Source organism: Penicillium soppii (assembly GCF_028829465.1).
Source record: "Penicillium soppii strain IBT 18220 chromosome Unknown utg000010l, whole genome shotgun sequence".
Lineage (NCBI taxonomy): Eukaryota > Fungi > Ascomycota > Eurotiomycetes > Eurotiales > Aspergillaceae > Penicillium > Penicillium soppii.
This window is the reverse complement of record NW_026643240.1, coordinates 1,633,923-1,647,318: the sequence shown is the minus strand read 5'-3', so window position 1 is coordinate 1,647,318 and position 13,396 is coordinate 1,633,923. Positions and strand designations below refer to the sequence as shown.

The 13,396-nt window shown below is 47.6% G+C and overlaps 7 protein-coding genes across 7 annotated transcripts; 3 read left to right on the top strand and 4 right to left on the bottom strand.

Moving 5' to 3' along the window:
* Positions 1-496: 496 nt before the first annotated feature.
* On the top strand, positions 497-1,313 carry N7529_011294 (nucleoside deaminase; the record flags this gene model as incomplete). Its single annotated transcript, XM_057246820.1, has 5 exons — positions 497-604; positions 653-757; positions 816-1,024; positions 1,077-1,174; positions 1,228-1,313. The coding sequence occupies 5 exons, from the start codon at positions 497-499 to the stop codon at positions 1,311-1,313; spliced, it is 606 nt and encodes a 201-aa protein (XP_057092169.1).
* Positions 1,314-1,587: 274 nt separating this feature from the next.
* N7529_011293 (putative NADH-ubiquinone oxidoreductase 21 kDa subunit) lies at positions 1,588-2,390 on the bottom strand (the record flags this gene model as incomplete). Its single annotated transcript, XM_057246819.1, has 5 exons — positions 1,588-1,662; positions 1,716-1,918; positions 1,975-2,180; positions 2,235-2,251; positions 2,334-2,390. The coding sequence occupies 5 exons, from the start codon at positions 2,388-2,390 to the stop codon at positions 1,588-1,590; spliced, it is 558 nt and encodes a 185-aa protein (XP_057092168.1).
* Positions 2,391-2,722: 332 nt separating this feature from the next.
* N7529_011292 (Chromosome segregation in meiosis protein 3) lies at positions 2,723-3,700 on the top strand (the record flags this gene model as incomplete). The annotated part of the gene is made up of 3 exons (XM_057246818.1): positions 2,723-2,979; positions 3,074-3,152; positions 3,215-3,700. Coding segments are annotated over 3 exons (822 nt in total), but the record flags the coding sequence as incomplete, so codon positions are not given.
* A 317-nt stretch (positions 3,701-4,017) lies between these two features.
* Positions 4,018-5,712, bottom strand: N7529_011291 (RCC1-like domain-containing protein; the record flags this gene model as incomplete). Its single annotated transcript, XM_057246817.1, has 3 exons — positions 4,018-4,842; positions 4,919-5,589; positions 5,658-5,712. The coding sequence occupies 3 exons, from the start codon at positions 5,710-5,712 to the stop codon at positions 4,018-4,020; spliced, it is 1,551 nt and encodes a 516-aa protein (XP_057092166.1).
* A 343-nt stretch (positions 5,713-6,055) lies between these two features.
* Positions 6,056-7,882, bottom strand: N7529_011290 (RibD family protein; the record flags this gene model as incomplete). The annotated part of the gene is made up of 1 exon (XM_057246816.1): positions 6,056-7,882. One exon carries the CDS (start codon positions 7,880-7,882, stop codon positions 6,056-6,058), a length of 1,827 nt encoding a protein of 608 aa, XP_057092165.1.
* A 312-nt stretch (positions 7,883-8,194) lies between these two features.
* nic96 (linker nucleoporin NIC96) lies at positions 8,195-11,809 on the bottom strand (the record flags this gene model as incomplete). The annotated part of the gene is made up of 4 exons (XM_057246815.1): positions 8,195-8,521; positions 8,575-9,293; positions 9,379-11,078; positions 11,148-11,809. 4 exons carry the CDS (start codon positions 11,807-11,809, stop codon positions 8,195-8,197), a joined length of 3,408 nt encoding a protein of 1,135 aa, XP_057092164.1.
* A 351-nt stretch (positions 11,810-12,160) lies between these two features.
* On the top strand, positions 12,161-12,654 carry N7529_011288 (cytochrome c oxidase assembly protein COX16; the record flags this gene model as incomplete). Its single annotated transcript, XM_057246814.1, has 2 exons — positions 12,161-12,484; positions 12,574-12,654. 2 exons carry the CDS (start codon positions 12,161-12,163, stop codon positions 12,652-12,654), a joined length of 405 nt encoding a protein of 134 aa, XP_057092163.1.
* Positions 12,655-13,396: the final 742 nt, after the last annotated feature.

Below are 13,396 nucleotides of genomic sequence, written 5' to 3'. Positions count from 1 at the left end.
GACACCTAAGGCAACAACTTTTTCATGTTCGCACATTTGAATTTATATGTACAGAGTACGAATAAACAAATGTATGAATTTTGCCTCTTGTATTTCCACAAAGTATTTAAAGAGTATGATGTTGTATAAAATATGATTTTCCAGTTAATATGGTTCAATTTAACCAAAAGACCTCTCAGTAACCAGTTAGTTACGCTTAACGAGTAACCTACCTACAATTATGGTGTAGGACAGACATTTAAGTACATAGCGTATCTCGTTGTTTTGAATATGAAACAAATATAGCTTATATGGAATATATATATATATATATATATTTATATCTATGTATATCTATGTATACATATATATGTCTGGATAAAACAACAGTCACAGTGAGCGAGAAGCTTGCTATAGTTTAAAATTTTCGGGTGCCACCTTTCTTGATTTCTTTCCAGTTCTTCTGACTAGTTAAACTGTGTGAACAACAACTCCTCTGGAGTCAAACAACCCAAGAATGGATACATCAGAAAATATAAACCCTAAGTCGAATATGAAATTTAGGGATGACCCAGCAGCAGAAGATTCGCAACATGGTCATTTCATGAGACAAGCCTTGTTGATGGTACAATGCCCTCACAATGTGATTTGCCCACTCGACTAATTCGAACAGGGGGAGAAAGCTATCGAGTTCAATGAAACACCTGTGGGCTGTGTTCTGGTGTACAATAATCAGATTGTGGGATTTGGCATGAATGACACCAACAGATCTATGAATGTGGGTGATATCAAAATCTCTCCGGGCAACAAGACCAACTTAAACTGATACTATTAAGGGTACAAAACATGCCGAATTTATAGCAATTGCACAGATGCTTCAACGCTATCCCAGGTCGGCACTGAAATCCACTGATCTCTATGTAACGGTTGAACCCTGTGTTATGTGTGCCTCTGCATTGAAGCAGTATCGCATACGCAATGTGTACTTTGGCTGTGCCAACGACCGGTTTGGAGGCACCGGCGGTGTTCTGTCCCTACATGCCGAGTCAGTATATTTCAAAAACGGCGGTCGACTGTGTCAGACTAACCGGATATAGCTCCTCAATCGATCCAACGTACCCTGCCTACGGTGGACTGTTTGAAAAAGAAGCAATTATGCTACTTCGTCGATTCTATATCCAAGAGAACGAGAAAGGTAAGTGAAAAAGAAGCTCCACATTGCTATGCCCGTCACTGATTCCGTGCCAGCTCCTAATCCCAGACCCAAAAAGAACCGAGAATTGAACACAAAATTTGAGGACAGTGAAGAAGTGCCAGCATTGCAAGGGCAATAATAAATTGTCTGTCCTTCACATTTGACTTAGGTTCATTACTACAGGGCCCACGAGTGTTGTCATCGTGGGTTTCTTTTATAGAAAAACAAACACAAAGGGCATGTACTTTATATAAAAAGGGTTTATAGTGTTTGACCAGAACGGGAATCTGTATTGTAAATCGCAATTGCGCCCCCAAAAAACACACACGAAATTGGATATGTGTACATGTCTGCAAGAATCAAAACTCTCCATCAATCTTTTTTTTCTTCTTTCTGGTTGATGGGTCCAGAATTCATGAGGAGCCAGTTCGCTCTGCCTCCAACTCCCGCTCGGCTTGCTGATAGTACTTGGCAGTGTCGACACCATGCTAATTCCAAAACGTTAATACCAAATATACAGTGGGCTAGATGGGTCACTCACCTGGTCATGGTTGACAATGTTGATCCATGGGACGACATGGATGAAGAGCTCCGAGTACCGGGAGTTACGGGCAGCCATGCCTTGTAGGTAAGAAGACATCTGAGACTTGCCGTACAGAGGCTCGCCCTTCTTGACCTTATCGACCATCTCACGGGTGTCCATTTCAACCTCTCTGGTGTTCTCAGTGAAACCGTAGAAGCGCTCTGTGAAGATTGTGAGTAAAACCCCAGTATAGTTTGGGCGAAAAGAATTGGCTTACGGCAGGATCGCTGGTAGAGAATATGAAGACCACCAATCAAGCCAACAGCTGAGGCGAGGCGCATGACAGGGGCGAAACCACCCCGGCCGACATGCGACGGGCTAGCTCTCTCCATGATCCAGAAGGAAATGGGAGCAGCCGAGGCCATACCACCAGCAATGGCCCAGTCGGAGGGTCGGGCATATCCGAACACCCGTCTCAAATGCCTGGTAAAGAGGTGAGCTTTGAATCAAAATCTTTGAATCCGGGGTAGGTCATACGGGTCGGAATCAATCAACTGTGGGAGATAGTTAGCAAGAGATATAATACGCGCACCAAGAAAAGATTGGTGATTCGGAGTATTGCGGAATGAATCATACCGGGTAATCGGTGTTGGCCCGCTTAGGGGGCACAATGGCCTTGGTATCTGTCGCCATGATTACTTGAGGGGTTGAGTTGTGCACAGCGGGTGTCTGAGTTGGAAGTTCTGGGAGTTAGAGGAGAGGGTGGAAACTAGCCTAATTGAGTTTAGTGTATTAAAGGCGGGCAACATTACCGATAACCAATCAGGATTCAGCTAACACACCCTACTCGCGTCAACGCGTCAAGGCCCGTATCGTGATAAATTGATATATTTGTTTGATCGTGGATCGTGAATTGTGAAATTGGCCTTGACCTTGACCTTGAATACCAACTTTTCCAACGGTCCCCACCGTTCCTAATTGAATATAAAGTCGATTCTTTCATTCTTATCTCTAAATCCGCAGAAACTCCAACACTTCTATATCCACCTTGCGCGCAATCGAACGTGAACATGTCGCCGCGAGGAAGTTCACCAGCTGCGGTTGATTTGGACGATCTTTTCAATTACGATGTCGGTTTGGATGAGATCGTTCCAGATCATAATGTCTCTAATACCAACACAAAGCCCTCTGGAACTGGAGATTCTGCACTTGGTTTGGGCCTTGACGATGAAGTCAAAATCACGAAGAAACGACAGCCTGTGGCCAAACTAGATGAGACCCGGTAGGTGCTTGAGATAACCGAACTTCATAAAAAACAACTACTTTGGTGGGAGACCGCTTCATGGTACTATACGGTTTACTAATGGCTCTTCTAGTTTACTTTCACAACCGGGTATTCCCAAGCTGCGGCAATCTGCGAAACGGAAATTGAGATTCAAAGGCAAAGGACATGAGGTCGGTTGTGCTCTATGCAATGATCAGAGAGATGAATGAGGCTGACTTGGGAGATCATGTAGTTCTCGGACGCCGCGCGCCTTCTGAACTTCTACCAACTATGGCTTGACGATCTATACCCACGCGCGAAATTCGCAGATGGCCTCACAATGATTGAGAAACTCGGACACTCGAAACGCATTCAGGTCATGCGACGAGAGTGGATAGAGGAAGAGAAGCCAAGGCTTTTCGATAACACCGGGCCAACGCGAGAGGAGCTCGAAAATCCACGTATCCCCAGAACACCAGCCAAATCCAATGATTCTCCAAACCCGAATCCCCAAGTCCAAGAAGGATCTGCTGAAGATTTGTTCATGCCAGACAACGAGGGCGCACGGCCTACAACTAGTTACCCAGAACCCGAGGAAGATGATCTAGATGATCTCCTCAGAGATGAGCCAATGACTGATATTCTTCCTAACCTGTCTACATCATCCTCGCGGCCGGCGGATTTGGATGACGATGACTTCGATGCCGAGTATGAAGTGATGAAAGACCTTGGGATGTAATCGAAGACTTATTGTACAACAGAATTTAATGGTAGCGATCAAACACGAGGCACAAGTCATGAAGATTGCCAAAATCCCTCCACAAAGTAAATGATCTAGTTGAACATAGAGACTCAAAGAAAATGTAGCTATAAACTTTTTGGCACATTCGATCATATTACAATAAAGTAACGAAATTCGAACAGTTGGCTGACTGATGACTGGAGATTTGCAAGGAAACTGACATGATCCACACTGGTAATGAGCTGAAGCTGACATGAGGAAAGGGGAGACATTAGATGTTAGGATACAGGAGAGATCAGGAATTAGAAAAATATTCACAGGCTAGCGGGTTCTGTAAACACAGAGAATTGACCGCCAGCACCCGCCCAGTTCAACTTCTTTCCGCGAGTAGCAGTGTTGTCAATGACAGTGGCCACTTCAATGTCATCTTGTGTGCCTTGTCCAGTCTGGTAAGTAGCAGAGAATCCCCAAGACCACGCACGGCCATCAACATCGATGGCAAGGCTATGATCCGAGGAAGCTGCAACGACCTTGGCCTTGAAGCTGGGAATAGCGGTAGGGGTCATCAAAATACGGGGGCGGGAGCGCTCGTCCTTGATGACGGAATCATCAGAAAGTGTGTCGATCTTCAAACCGCTCTGGAAACCGTCGAGACGACCCCATACCAAGCACTCGCCATCACGGGCAATGGCAATCGAGTGGTGAGCGCCACCGCTGATTTGAGTGATGCCTCGACCGCTGAGTGCGTCGACCTCGACTGGGTGAACAATAGCAGCTTCGTCGTCACCAGCGCCCTCGCGGAGTGCAGTCGCACCGAAACTATTCAGACCCCAAGCAAAGACCTTGTCTGTTGCAGTCACAGCAAATGAATGGTATGAACCACTACCAATGCAAACAATGTTCTTGGGGAGACCGAATTCCCGAGGCTGCAAACCATTCAGTCTGTTGCGCTCCACGATTCGACGACCCAACTGGTTCTGTTGTCCGGAACCCCACGAGAAAACGCGACCTTGGTCATTCAGCGCAAGTACGTGGTTGGCTCCGCACGTCAGGTGCTTGATTTTCTTGAGAGAGTCGATCAGCAACGGGGTCGTTTGAACAAGCTGATTAGCGTTGAAACCGAGAATTCCATCGTTGCTCTGTATCAAAAGGTTAGTAAAAGTTTTCTCTCTTTGGATCTCGTATGGGGGGTGTTTTTTTGGTTGCTTTACTTACTCGGAAGGTACCCCAGCCATAGACTAGGCCATCATCGGTGAGGGCAAAACTCGAGCTGTCGGCAGCAGCGACTTCAACAAACACAGTACCCTCGGGGAAAGAGGTGGCAGGAATAGAAGTAGGATTGGACTCGAGGGGGTTCAATCCACTGTCATCATCATCGGAGTCAGAGTCGCTGTTGTTATCCACTTCCTTGTATCCACCATCCCAGTTGGTGTCTCTTCCAAGAGCTCCTTGATCGTTCACACCCCAGGTAAAGATCTTGTTGTCGTGAGTCAAGGCGACACAATGCATGCCACCGACAGCAACTTGCACAATTCCGACTTCTTCGGCCGACAAAAGCTTGTTCAAACGCGGGCGCTTGACATCGATGACATTCTTGGCTGTGCCTAAACCCAGCTCACCGGAGCTACCCTCGCCGCAGACGAATACATTCAGCTTCGTAGTTGAGGCCTTGTTAATGACAGCCTTGGTTGGTTTGGCCTTGGGCTGGCGAGGTTTGGCGACAACACGAGAGCGCTTAGTCTCACGGGGCTTCTCCTCTTCCTCGTCAGCTTTGCGCTTCTTCGTCGCGGCGGTCGCGGTCGCCTTGGTCGAAGTGGATTTGGCAGAGGCAGTCATCTTCCTTGGCTTCGCAACTTCTTTTCCTCCTTCACAGGCTTCTTCTTGGGCTTCGCAACAGATGGTTTCGCAACAGGTGTTTTCGCGGTGTCTTGCGCAGCAACTCTGGAGCTCGTACGAGATGGTGTTTCTCTCGATGCCTTAGGCTCAGCAGTGTTCTTCTTAGGAGGCATTTCGAAATATCAAGCAAAGAATGAGAGAAAAAAGGGGGGGGGGGGAGGAATGTTTACAAAAAGTGAGGAATAATGAAAGAAAAGTGACGCGAAAAAAAAAGTGCCAAGGCCAAAACATAAATAAATGCGACATTCTCACTGCCCCCCAACCTCCCCTAACCAACTACTCTAGTACTCCGTATTGTTTCATTATATTTCTCTGTTGCTCACTTCATGTCCTTATACTTTCTTCGACCTTTTATTTGATCTGTAGTAGATCGATCTACAATTTCATAATTCCAGAATTTCATAATTTATATCCTTATATTATATATGTATAAATTATGCCCTAATTGATATATATCTAAATGTCGGTTTCTTGTCGAATCTTTCCACACATGATTACATTCTGTCCCAATGGCATCCATTTGACATTGCGAGGGTTTAATGCAGCATTGGGTGTACCCTCTGGGTCCTGCTTCGAGTCAGGACTGACGTTCACTCCACCACGTCCAAGATAGGTGGGTGCAACTGTCACAATGATTGAGTCAATGAAGCTGGTATATTCAGGGTTCAATAGTTCACTCAACACAGTTCCACCACCCTCAATCATGACACTTTTGATACCCTCGGACGCCAAGGCACGGAACACAGCTTCCCAACGTAGTCGCCAATGTTGATTGTATTCTACAATACGGAGAAAGTCACCTCCGTAACCTTTGAGCATCATTAGCGTCTGTGGGTTGATCTGAGCTCCCGGGGACACCACAACCCATGGAGCTTTGCCTTTGCCATCCACGGCAGTTCGCAACATTCGGCACTCTGGGTGAACGGGCCATCGTCCCATGGGATCGATGATCACTGGTCTTGGTTGCCACATTCTCCCAAGACCTCCAAACCCACCAGCACCTTCTAGGCGACAGTTCAAGCCGGGATTATCGGCAAGAACCGTTCCCACCCCAACAAGAATGGCATCATGTCGGGAGCGAAGATAATGGGTCATCAATTTAGCCTCCGGTCCAGACAATACCGTCTGCATTCCAGGTTGAAGAGATATTTTTGAGTCCATTGACGAGGCGTAGGACAATGTGACGTGAGGGAACTCCCGACGTTCAGAGTGATTTGGAAGATAAGGATGTAGGAAATCCAGCGAAAATTGCGGGAATGATAATGTGTCAGGAGGCAATGAGGATGGACTGGGTGAGACCGGTTTTATCTGTGAGGGCACTTCATTAACACCGTCGGTGCTTTGGGTCTTGACAATACCATGGCCCTTTTGGTATTCGTAGCCCTCATGTGCCACCAGATTCACTTCTGGGTTTTGTATGCGCCATTTGGCCGATATGTTGCGGACATCGGTTACAGTGAAGAACCGCCCTCCAGCTTCCCCGAGCTTCTCTGGCTCCTCTTGAAATTTGGTATAGATGGAAGAAGGTAAATATCCTTTCACAGACTCTTTCCGCGCATATTCCATTAAACCCGAGTTCCGTTTCACTCGATCGATGTAGTCAAGGTCATGCGAGTGAACGCTGCAACTTCCCGGTGTTCGCGCAATTGTGACTGTCGAGTATGCGCCCTCGAACCGGACAACCTTGATTTGGAAATTGCAAATGCCTCCCTCTCGGACGCGCTTCTTCCGAGGGCGCTTTCCTTCTGGTAATGGGCGCGTTTCCGACGTACGGTGTGTAGGACGCCGTAAACGACACATATAATAGTCCGTGGTGCAATGACCCTCTTTACTGGCGTTTGATCTCTGTTTCACCCACACATTGTCGATGAAGGGCCAATATGTCTCGAACTCCTCCAGGCTGATTTCTATCGGGTCCTTGCATTCAAACAAAACCTTTCGTATGCGCGCTAGGTTAGGCGGGTTGTTGAAAAGACTTGGAGTTGTTCTCGAGCTTTGGGTCGTAGGCGCATTGCTGTGAGAATCACCTGGGTTGGTTGTGTTTGGCTGGGTCGAACCGTTTTCGTCACATTGTAAAGCCTGTTTGTCGAGGGCGCCAGACAGGTTGATCGGGGTTGGAGTTTTACGGAGGTCTTCGTCCATCGTATCTGTATCGCGTGTCGATTCGATTACTAACGCGTCGTTCGCTTGCATTGAAACACTTGAAACACCATTGTGCGGGGATCCAACCTCGCTGTCGGAAGACCCTAAGCTTGAAACGGACGCGTTGGAGGCATGGTCCATTATGGGAACCAAGAACAGAATAGACTAGGGTATTTGTATAGAGTCGGCCATTTGAGAAGTTGAAGTTCAAAGAGAACGGGGAAAATGAACCTGGGGTGGGGCGTCAGCTACTTCGAACTTCACCACATTACTTACATATGTGAATACATGCACAAACTGCATAACTAATGTATATATATGGCTCTTTACTATTTACTGATGGATATTAAAGTACTTGAATGTACCTAGGCAATGTCATATCATTGATCTCTTTTTGCTCATGTATTATTGAAACAAAATCCCCCAAATCAAAACGAAGCAAAGCACCAGTCTTTAATATGCCCCGATCTCCGCCCCAGCGCGAGCCAGAATCTCATAAACTCGTGGAGGCAGCTTGTACTTGACCATACCCGAGAAAACCATAAGGTCTTTGGCTGTGGTAAGCAAATCATTTGCTAATCCTTGACGGACTTCACTGTCATACATCCCAGAGGTTCGCTTTTGGCGTTCGAAGCCGATACATGTGATGCTCCACATGATGACATGTCCCACATTGTGTGAAATAATAGGGGGCTGTGACGAGAATGCTTGGGCCAAGCTTCGAATCAATGGCATGGAGCCATTGGCCCGCAAGGGGAGTATACCCAAAGCGTTGATAGTCTGTATGGATTAGTATATCTCAACCACGAGGAAAGACAACAGAGATTACTCACATCAAGTGCTGGCGCCCATCTACCGGCCTCAACCTGGGTCTTTGCTTCCATCATGCGCAGCAGCAGCCCGCAGGCTTCGCGGTTGATCGGTCGGACCTTGCCATGGTACATTGCGTTAGAGTCGTAAAGGCTAATCATGTTCCTGGCGAGCACGCCTGGGTCATCCACGGAAGTCAAGCTAAGACTGCTTCCCTCTGCCGCATCTACGTGAACATCGTCTCTTGGACGCAGAGGTTGCAACCTAGGTAAAGCACCGCCCAGTTCGACGGCGACAGCATCCGACAAGGCACGGTTGATAATATCAATGACCCGATCATAATTCTCAGCCAGATGGTAGAGCAGCACTGCATCGGCGATCAATCCCTTATCGTCCGCAACGGCAGCGGCTTGAACCGTAATAGTCTTGAGGAACTCTTCCTGGTCTACCAGCTTGATGAGATCAAGACGCTGCTCGATGGCTCCCTTCAGGCGAGTGCCATCGGCACTGATATCGCCGAGCAATTTAGCGAAGTCTCGGGTTTCCAAGATGAACTCGCGCAAGGCCTCGTGGCACACGGAGGCCTGCGATTTGCCCAGGGCGCCTGGAAGATCAGCGTTCAAGCAGATCAACGTGAAGTAGTCGATGGCGGCCTCGACAAATCCAGTGCGGAACTCCCGAGTGTATTGGGTCAAGAGGTAGCCAAAGTTGATCTGAGGGTACTGCTTGACGGTAAAGGATACTAAGAATCGCAAAAGAGATGGATATTAGCAAAGACCAGAAAACAAGACAAAAGTTCCGTTGTCGTATAAGGGGAATTTGCTTACGAATTTCTTCACCGGACGTGTAAAAGTCGGACACGCGGAGCAGACCATAATATGACAGAGCAATAGCGAAGTGAACAGCAGTGACCGGGGCATAGGTGCCGAGATAATGCACAGCCTGCTCAAACATTCCTCCTAGAATCTGCAACAGGAAATAAGTTCCATAGCCACCAGGCCCCTCGTTGCCCTTGACGAAGACTCTTTGGCCAATTTCTTGGATGTCAGTCTGAATATCCTCGAGGCCAAAAACGTCACTTGCAACCTCTTCGGCGCGGTCATCTTCTCTGGCGAGACTGAATTGTAGCCACATCCAGTCCTCCACTGTCTGCCTCACGCCATCAAGGCGACGACGTGACAGATCACAACGACCAATGATCTTGTAACATGCCATCCGGTAAGGGTCGACAGTGTTTTCAGGTGCGTTCCGAGAACGTTGCTGGAATTCGCCATTGATCTTTTGCTGCAGGTCCCGAGGCAGTCGCCTGCTCTGTGCATAGGTTGTCATGTACGTCACGAACTTGTGATCCAGAGACCGGAATCCGCTGTCCCGACTCACGTATTCAGCTGCCTCGGTAACAAAGCCACATCGAAGGAGATAGAAGATGAGAATCCAGCAATAATCCTGATTCACCATCTGGAGCTCTGTGCCGTCTGGAGCTAGGTCCTTTCTCGCAGCTTGAAGCCGAATGTAAGCACGAATCTTATTGATCACGGTCGGAATTCCTCCCAGCTGCGCCTCTCGGGGGTTTTTGGCAATGGCAGACTCCACTTCGTCGAAAAATGTTTTTTCAAGGAAACTCCTTGATCCTTCGAGTATCTGTTTCTTGAGATCGATTGCGTTGCGAGATTTGGATGATTCTTCGAGATAATCTTCGGCATACTGTCGCTCTTTGATTGCCCCGGGCTCTGAGGGGCTGAGAATGCGGGGGCTTTCGTGCACAATTCCTATCAAGGCTTGGTACGCACTGAAAAGTTGTCGAGGAACCTGAAAAGTATCAGCTTTGAACTCAATATTATGTGAGTGTTGACCTACATCACCGCCGTTTTGGACTTCAACAGATGAGAACTCATCGAGGACGGGATAGCATTTTCCTTGAAGCCTGGCGATGTTCAAACGCTGAACCTTTTCAGCGTAATGGCCCATCTTCTCGCGTTGGAATCTGAGATCCGGTGAGTGGGATGCAGCTCCTTCGCCATTTCGTTCTGTCGGATCTTCAAAGATTTGGCGGCTGGCCAAACCGATGCCAGGGGTCCCAATCACCGACTTTTCGAGCCCAGAACGCCCGAACACGCTTCGGCGGGATGCACCCGAGGGTCCATTGGCTGTACCAGCACCAGCTTGCTTCGACTGTCTGGTTGATCGACCAAAAGCACCTCTGTTGGTAGCATTCAAGCCCCCAGAACCAGTAGCATCCTTCTGGGAAAGTCCGAAGTGGTGGAAAATTGTTTGGCGTTGCTCCTCCCAGTCCAGGTCAACCTTCTCTTCCAAGAACGCGTCAAAGTCTCGGTGGGCTCTGGTCAGGCTCTCGGCGATCATGACTTGCCGACCACGCTGTTGGATACTCCGTAAAAATCGTTGATTGTCAGGATCAAAGTTATCCAGTTCCTTTGCTGGTGCTGCTAAGGACGCCTGGGGATCCAGGGACTTGAGATCGCGCAATGCTCGACCCGGAGAGATTCCAGACGCAGCAAGTAGATAATGACTGTTGATAAGTAATGTTGCGGTTAGCCATGACCACTTAGAACATGCGAAGAAAGCTAGAGAATCTTACGCTTTACTGCCCTTGCCGTTTGGGGTATCTTTCTGCCCACCGGAACCTAGCTCCCTGGCCTTTCTCCGAATATCATCTAGGCCCAACTGAAGACTTGGCACCTCTTCAAAGTTGTTGTTTTGGTTGATAGATGACAACGGCCGCTTTTTTCCACGCTCCAACAGACTGTTGAAGAACGCTGGTTGTGTCGATTGGCTTGCATTGTGTCCATGGGCCTGCGTGTTGTCCGCCTGTTGAGTCTGCCCTAGGATCGGAGGCTGTTGCTGGATTTGTGATTGACCTCCGAATAGACTTGAACTTTGCGCGCCCTGCTGTTGGGCCTGGGTTTGCTGGCCACCGAAGAGAGATGAAGTTTGCGCGCCCTGCTGCTGGGCCTGGGCTTGTTGTCCTCCAAACAGACTTGAAGTTTGCGCACCCTGTTTCTGGGCCTGGGGCTGTTGACCTCCAAAGAGAGTTGAAGTCTGCGCACCTTGCTGAGCCTGGGGCTGTTGACCGCCGAACAAACCTGATGTTTGCGTGCCCGGTGTACCTGCCACAGAAAGTCCTCCGAGGGTCGATGGTTTCGCCTGGGCTCCGAAAGGACTCGATGTCGAATTGTTCGCGCCAAAAAGACTGCCTGACTGGGGAGTTGTCGAGGCCCCTCCGAAGAGAGAGTTGGCCATGACTTTTGGAAGGTATGTCAAACGATAAAAATTGGATGAAGCGACCTGTGTAGTATTCGGGTCAGGCAAGAACGTTGGAAAACTGCTTGGAAAACTGAATGGCGCGCACCTAGAGCTTCGGCTATTAAAGACGGAGCTTTAGAGGGGCCGAGCTATCAGATTGAAGTAGACAGCTCGTTGATTGAAAATACAAAGTCCAAGAGGCACTTTGAAGCTCCATTCTAAACAATTCAACCCGGCATCCCGGATTATCTATTGACCGACCAAATTCCTATTGTTTCTCTCATACACTCCTGTCAATTCGTTTTGGTTCTCGAATGGTTTAGATCCATAAGATATTCATCTTTCAAAATGCCTGCTTTTCAATCAAAAACATTCCGTCGTGCAGCAACAGAATCATCGTCCCTCGGTGAGCGACTCGGTGCATTCTATCGCGCGCGATTGGCTCGACACCCATTTGTCCTCTTCGGACTTCCATTCATTGCTGTCATTGTAGCTGGATCTTTTGCGTTGACACCCGCTGCTGCCATACGATATGAGCGCTATGACCGCAAGGTCAGACAGTTAAGTCAAGATGAAGTCTTTGAACTCGGACTTAAGGGTCCCGATGGGGAAGAGGGAATCAAGCGCAACCCTCGGAGGCATATCATAGGGGATGAAAAGGAAGAGTACTACGTATGTATTGCTTTTCTGATTTTCTTCTTTGGGGCATTGAATCGACTTAATGTTTAGAATCAATACTGATAATGCATGTATGTATACAGAGGCTCATGGCTAAAGACCTCGATCAATGGGAGCAGAAACGGGTAGCGCGGTTTAAGGGCGAACCAGATGGGCGCCTTTAATGCTACTCCATTGCCGAATGCTTCACGACGAAAACCCGTTTTTATATTTTCTCCCATGACCTCACCTTTATGAGATCATCGCCAGGACATCCTGAACAGTGGAAACTGATTCAATATGGAGACAAAGAGGAATGGTCGGGGGATAGCTGTTCCATTACCTCGAGCATCTGATTGAATGCATGTACATTGTACTGATGCTATGAGAGAGACAGTTTTTACCTCTTGAATTGTGTATGACAGTTTATATAAACTGTATATACAAGCCCACCAGCACCACTTCCGCTGACGGTATCTCACATACAACGACTGATCGAGATATCTTAAGATGGATAGATTATATGTGCTCTGCAAAATACAATATAAAAAAATTATTGTAGTAAACAGCTCATATTGTGACATTGTCATATTGACGTGGAACCTGCATGAGTGGGACCGCAATTGTTGGTCATTTCCAAACAGGGAACCGGAGAGATGAGTTGTCTACACTGTGTTTGTCTATTAGGTATTACTTTATGTGTGTACTATAGTATACATACATATATATATATCTTATAGTGTATACCGGTTATATGTATAGTATCATACAGTATAGTATAGTTATAGAGAGATATTATAAACTAAGTCTACGTCAGAACCGAGTGAACCCCGTGATCCCCCACACAACGTCATAACTTTTTTTTCTCGAAGACCCAAATTTCTTCATTTTCCCCTTGCGATTATTAATCGCATATAGGACCTGCCC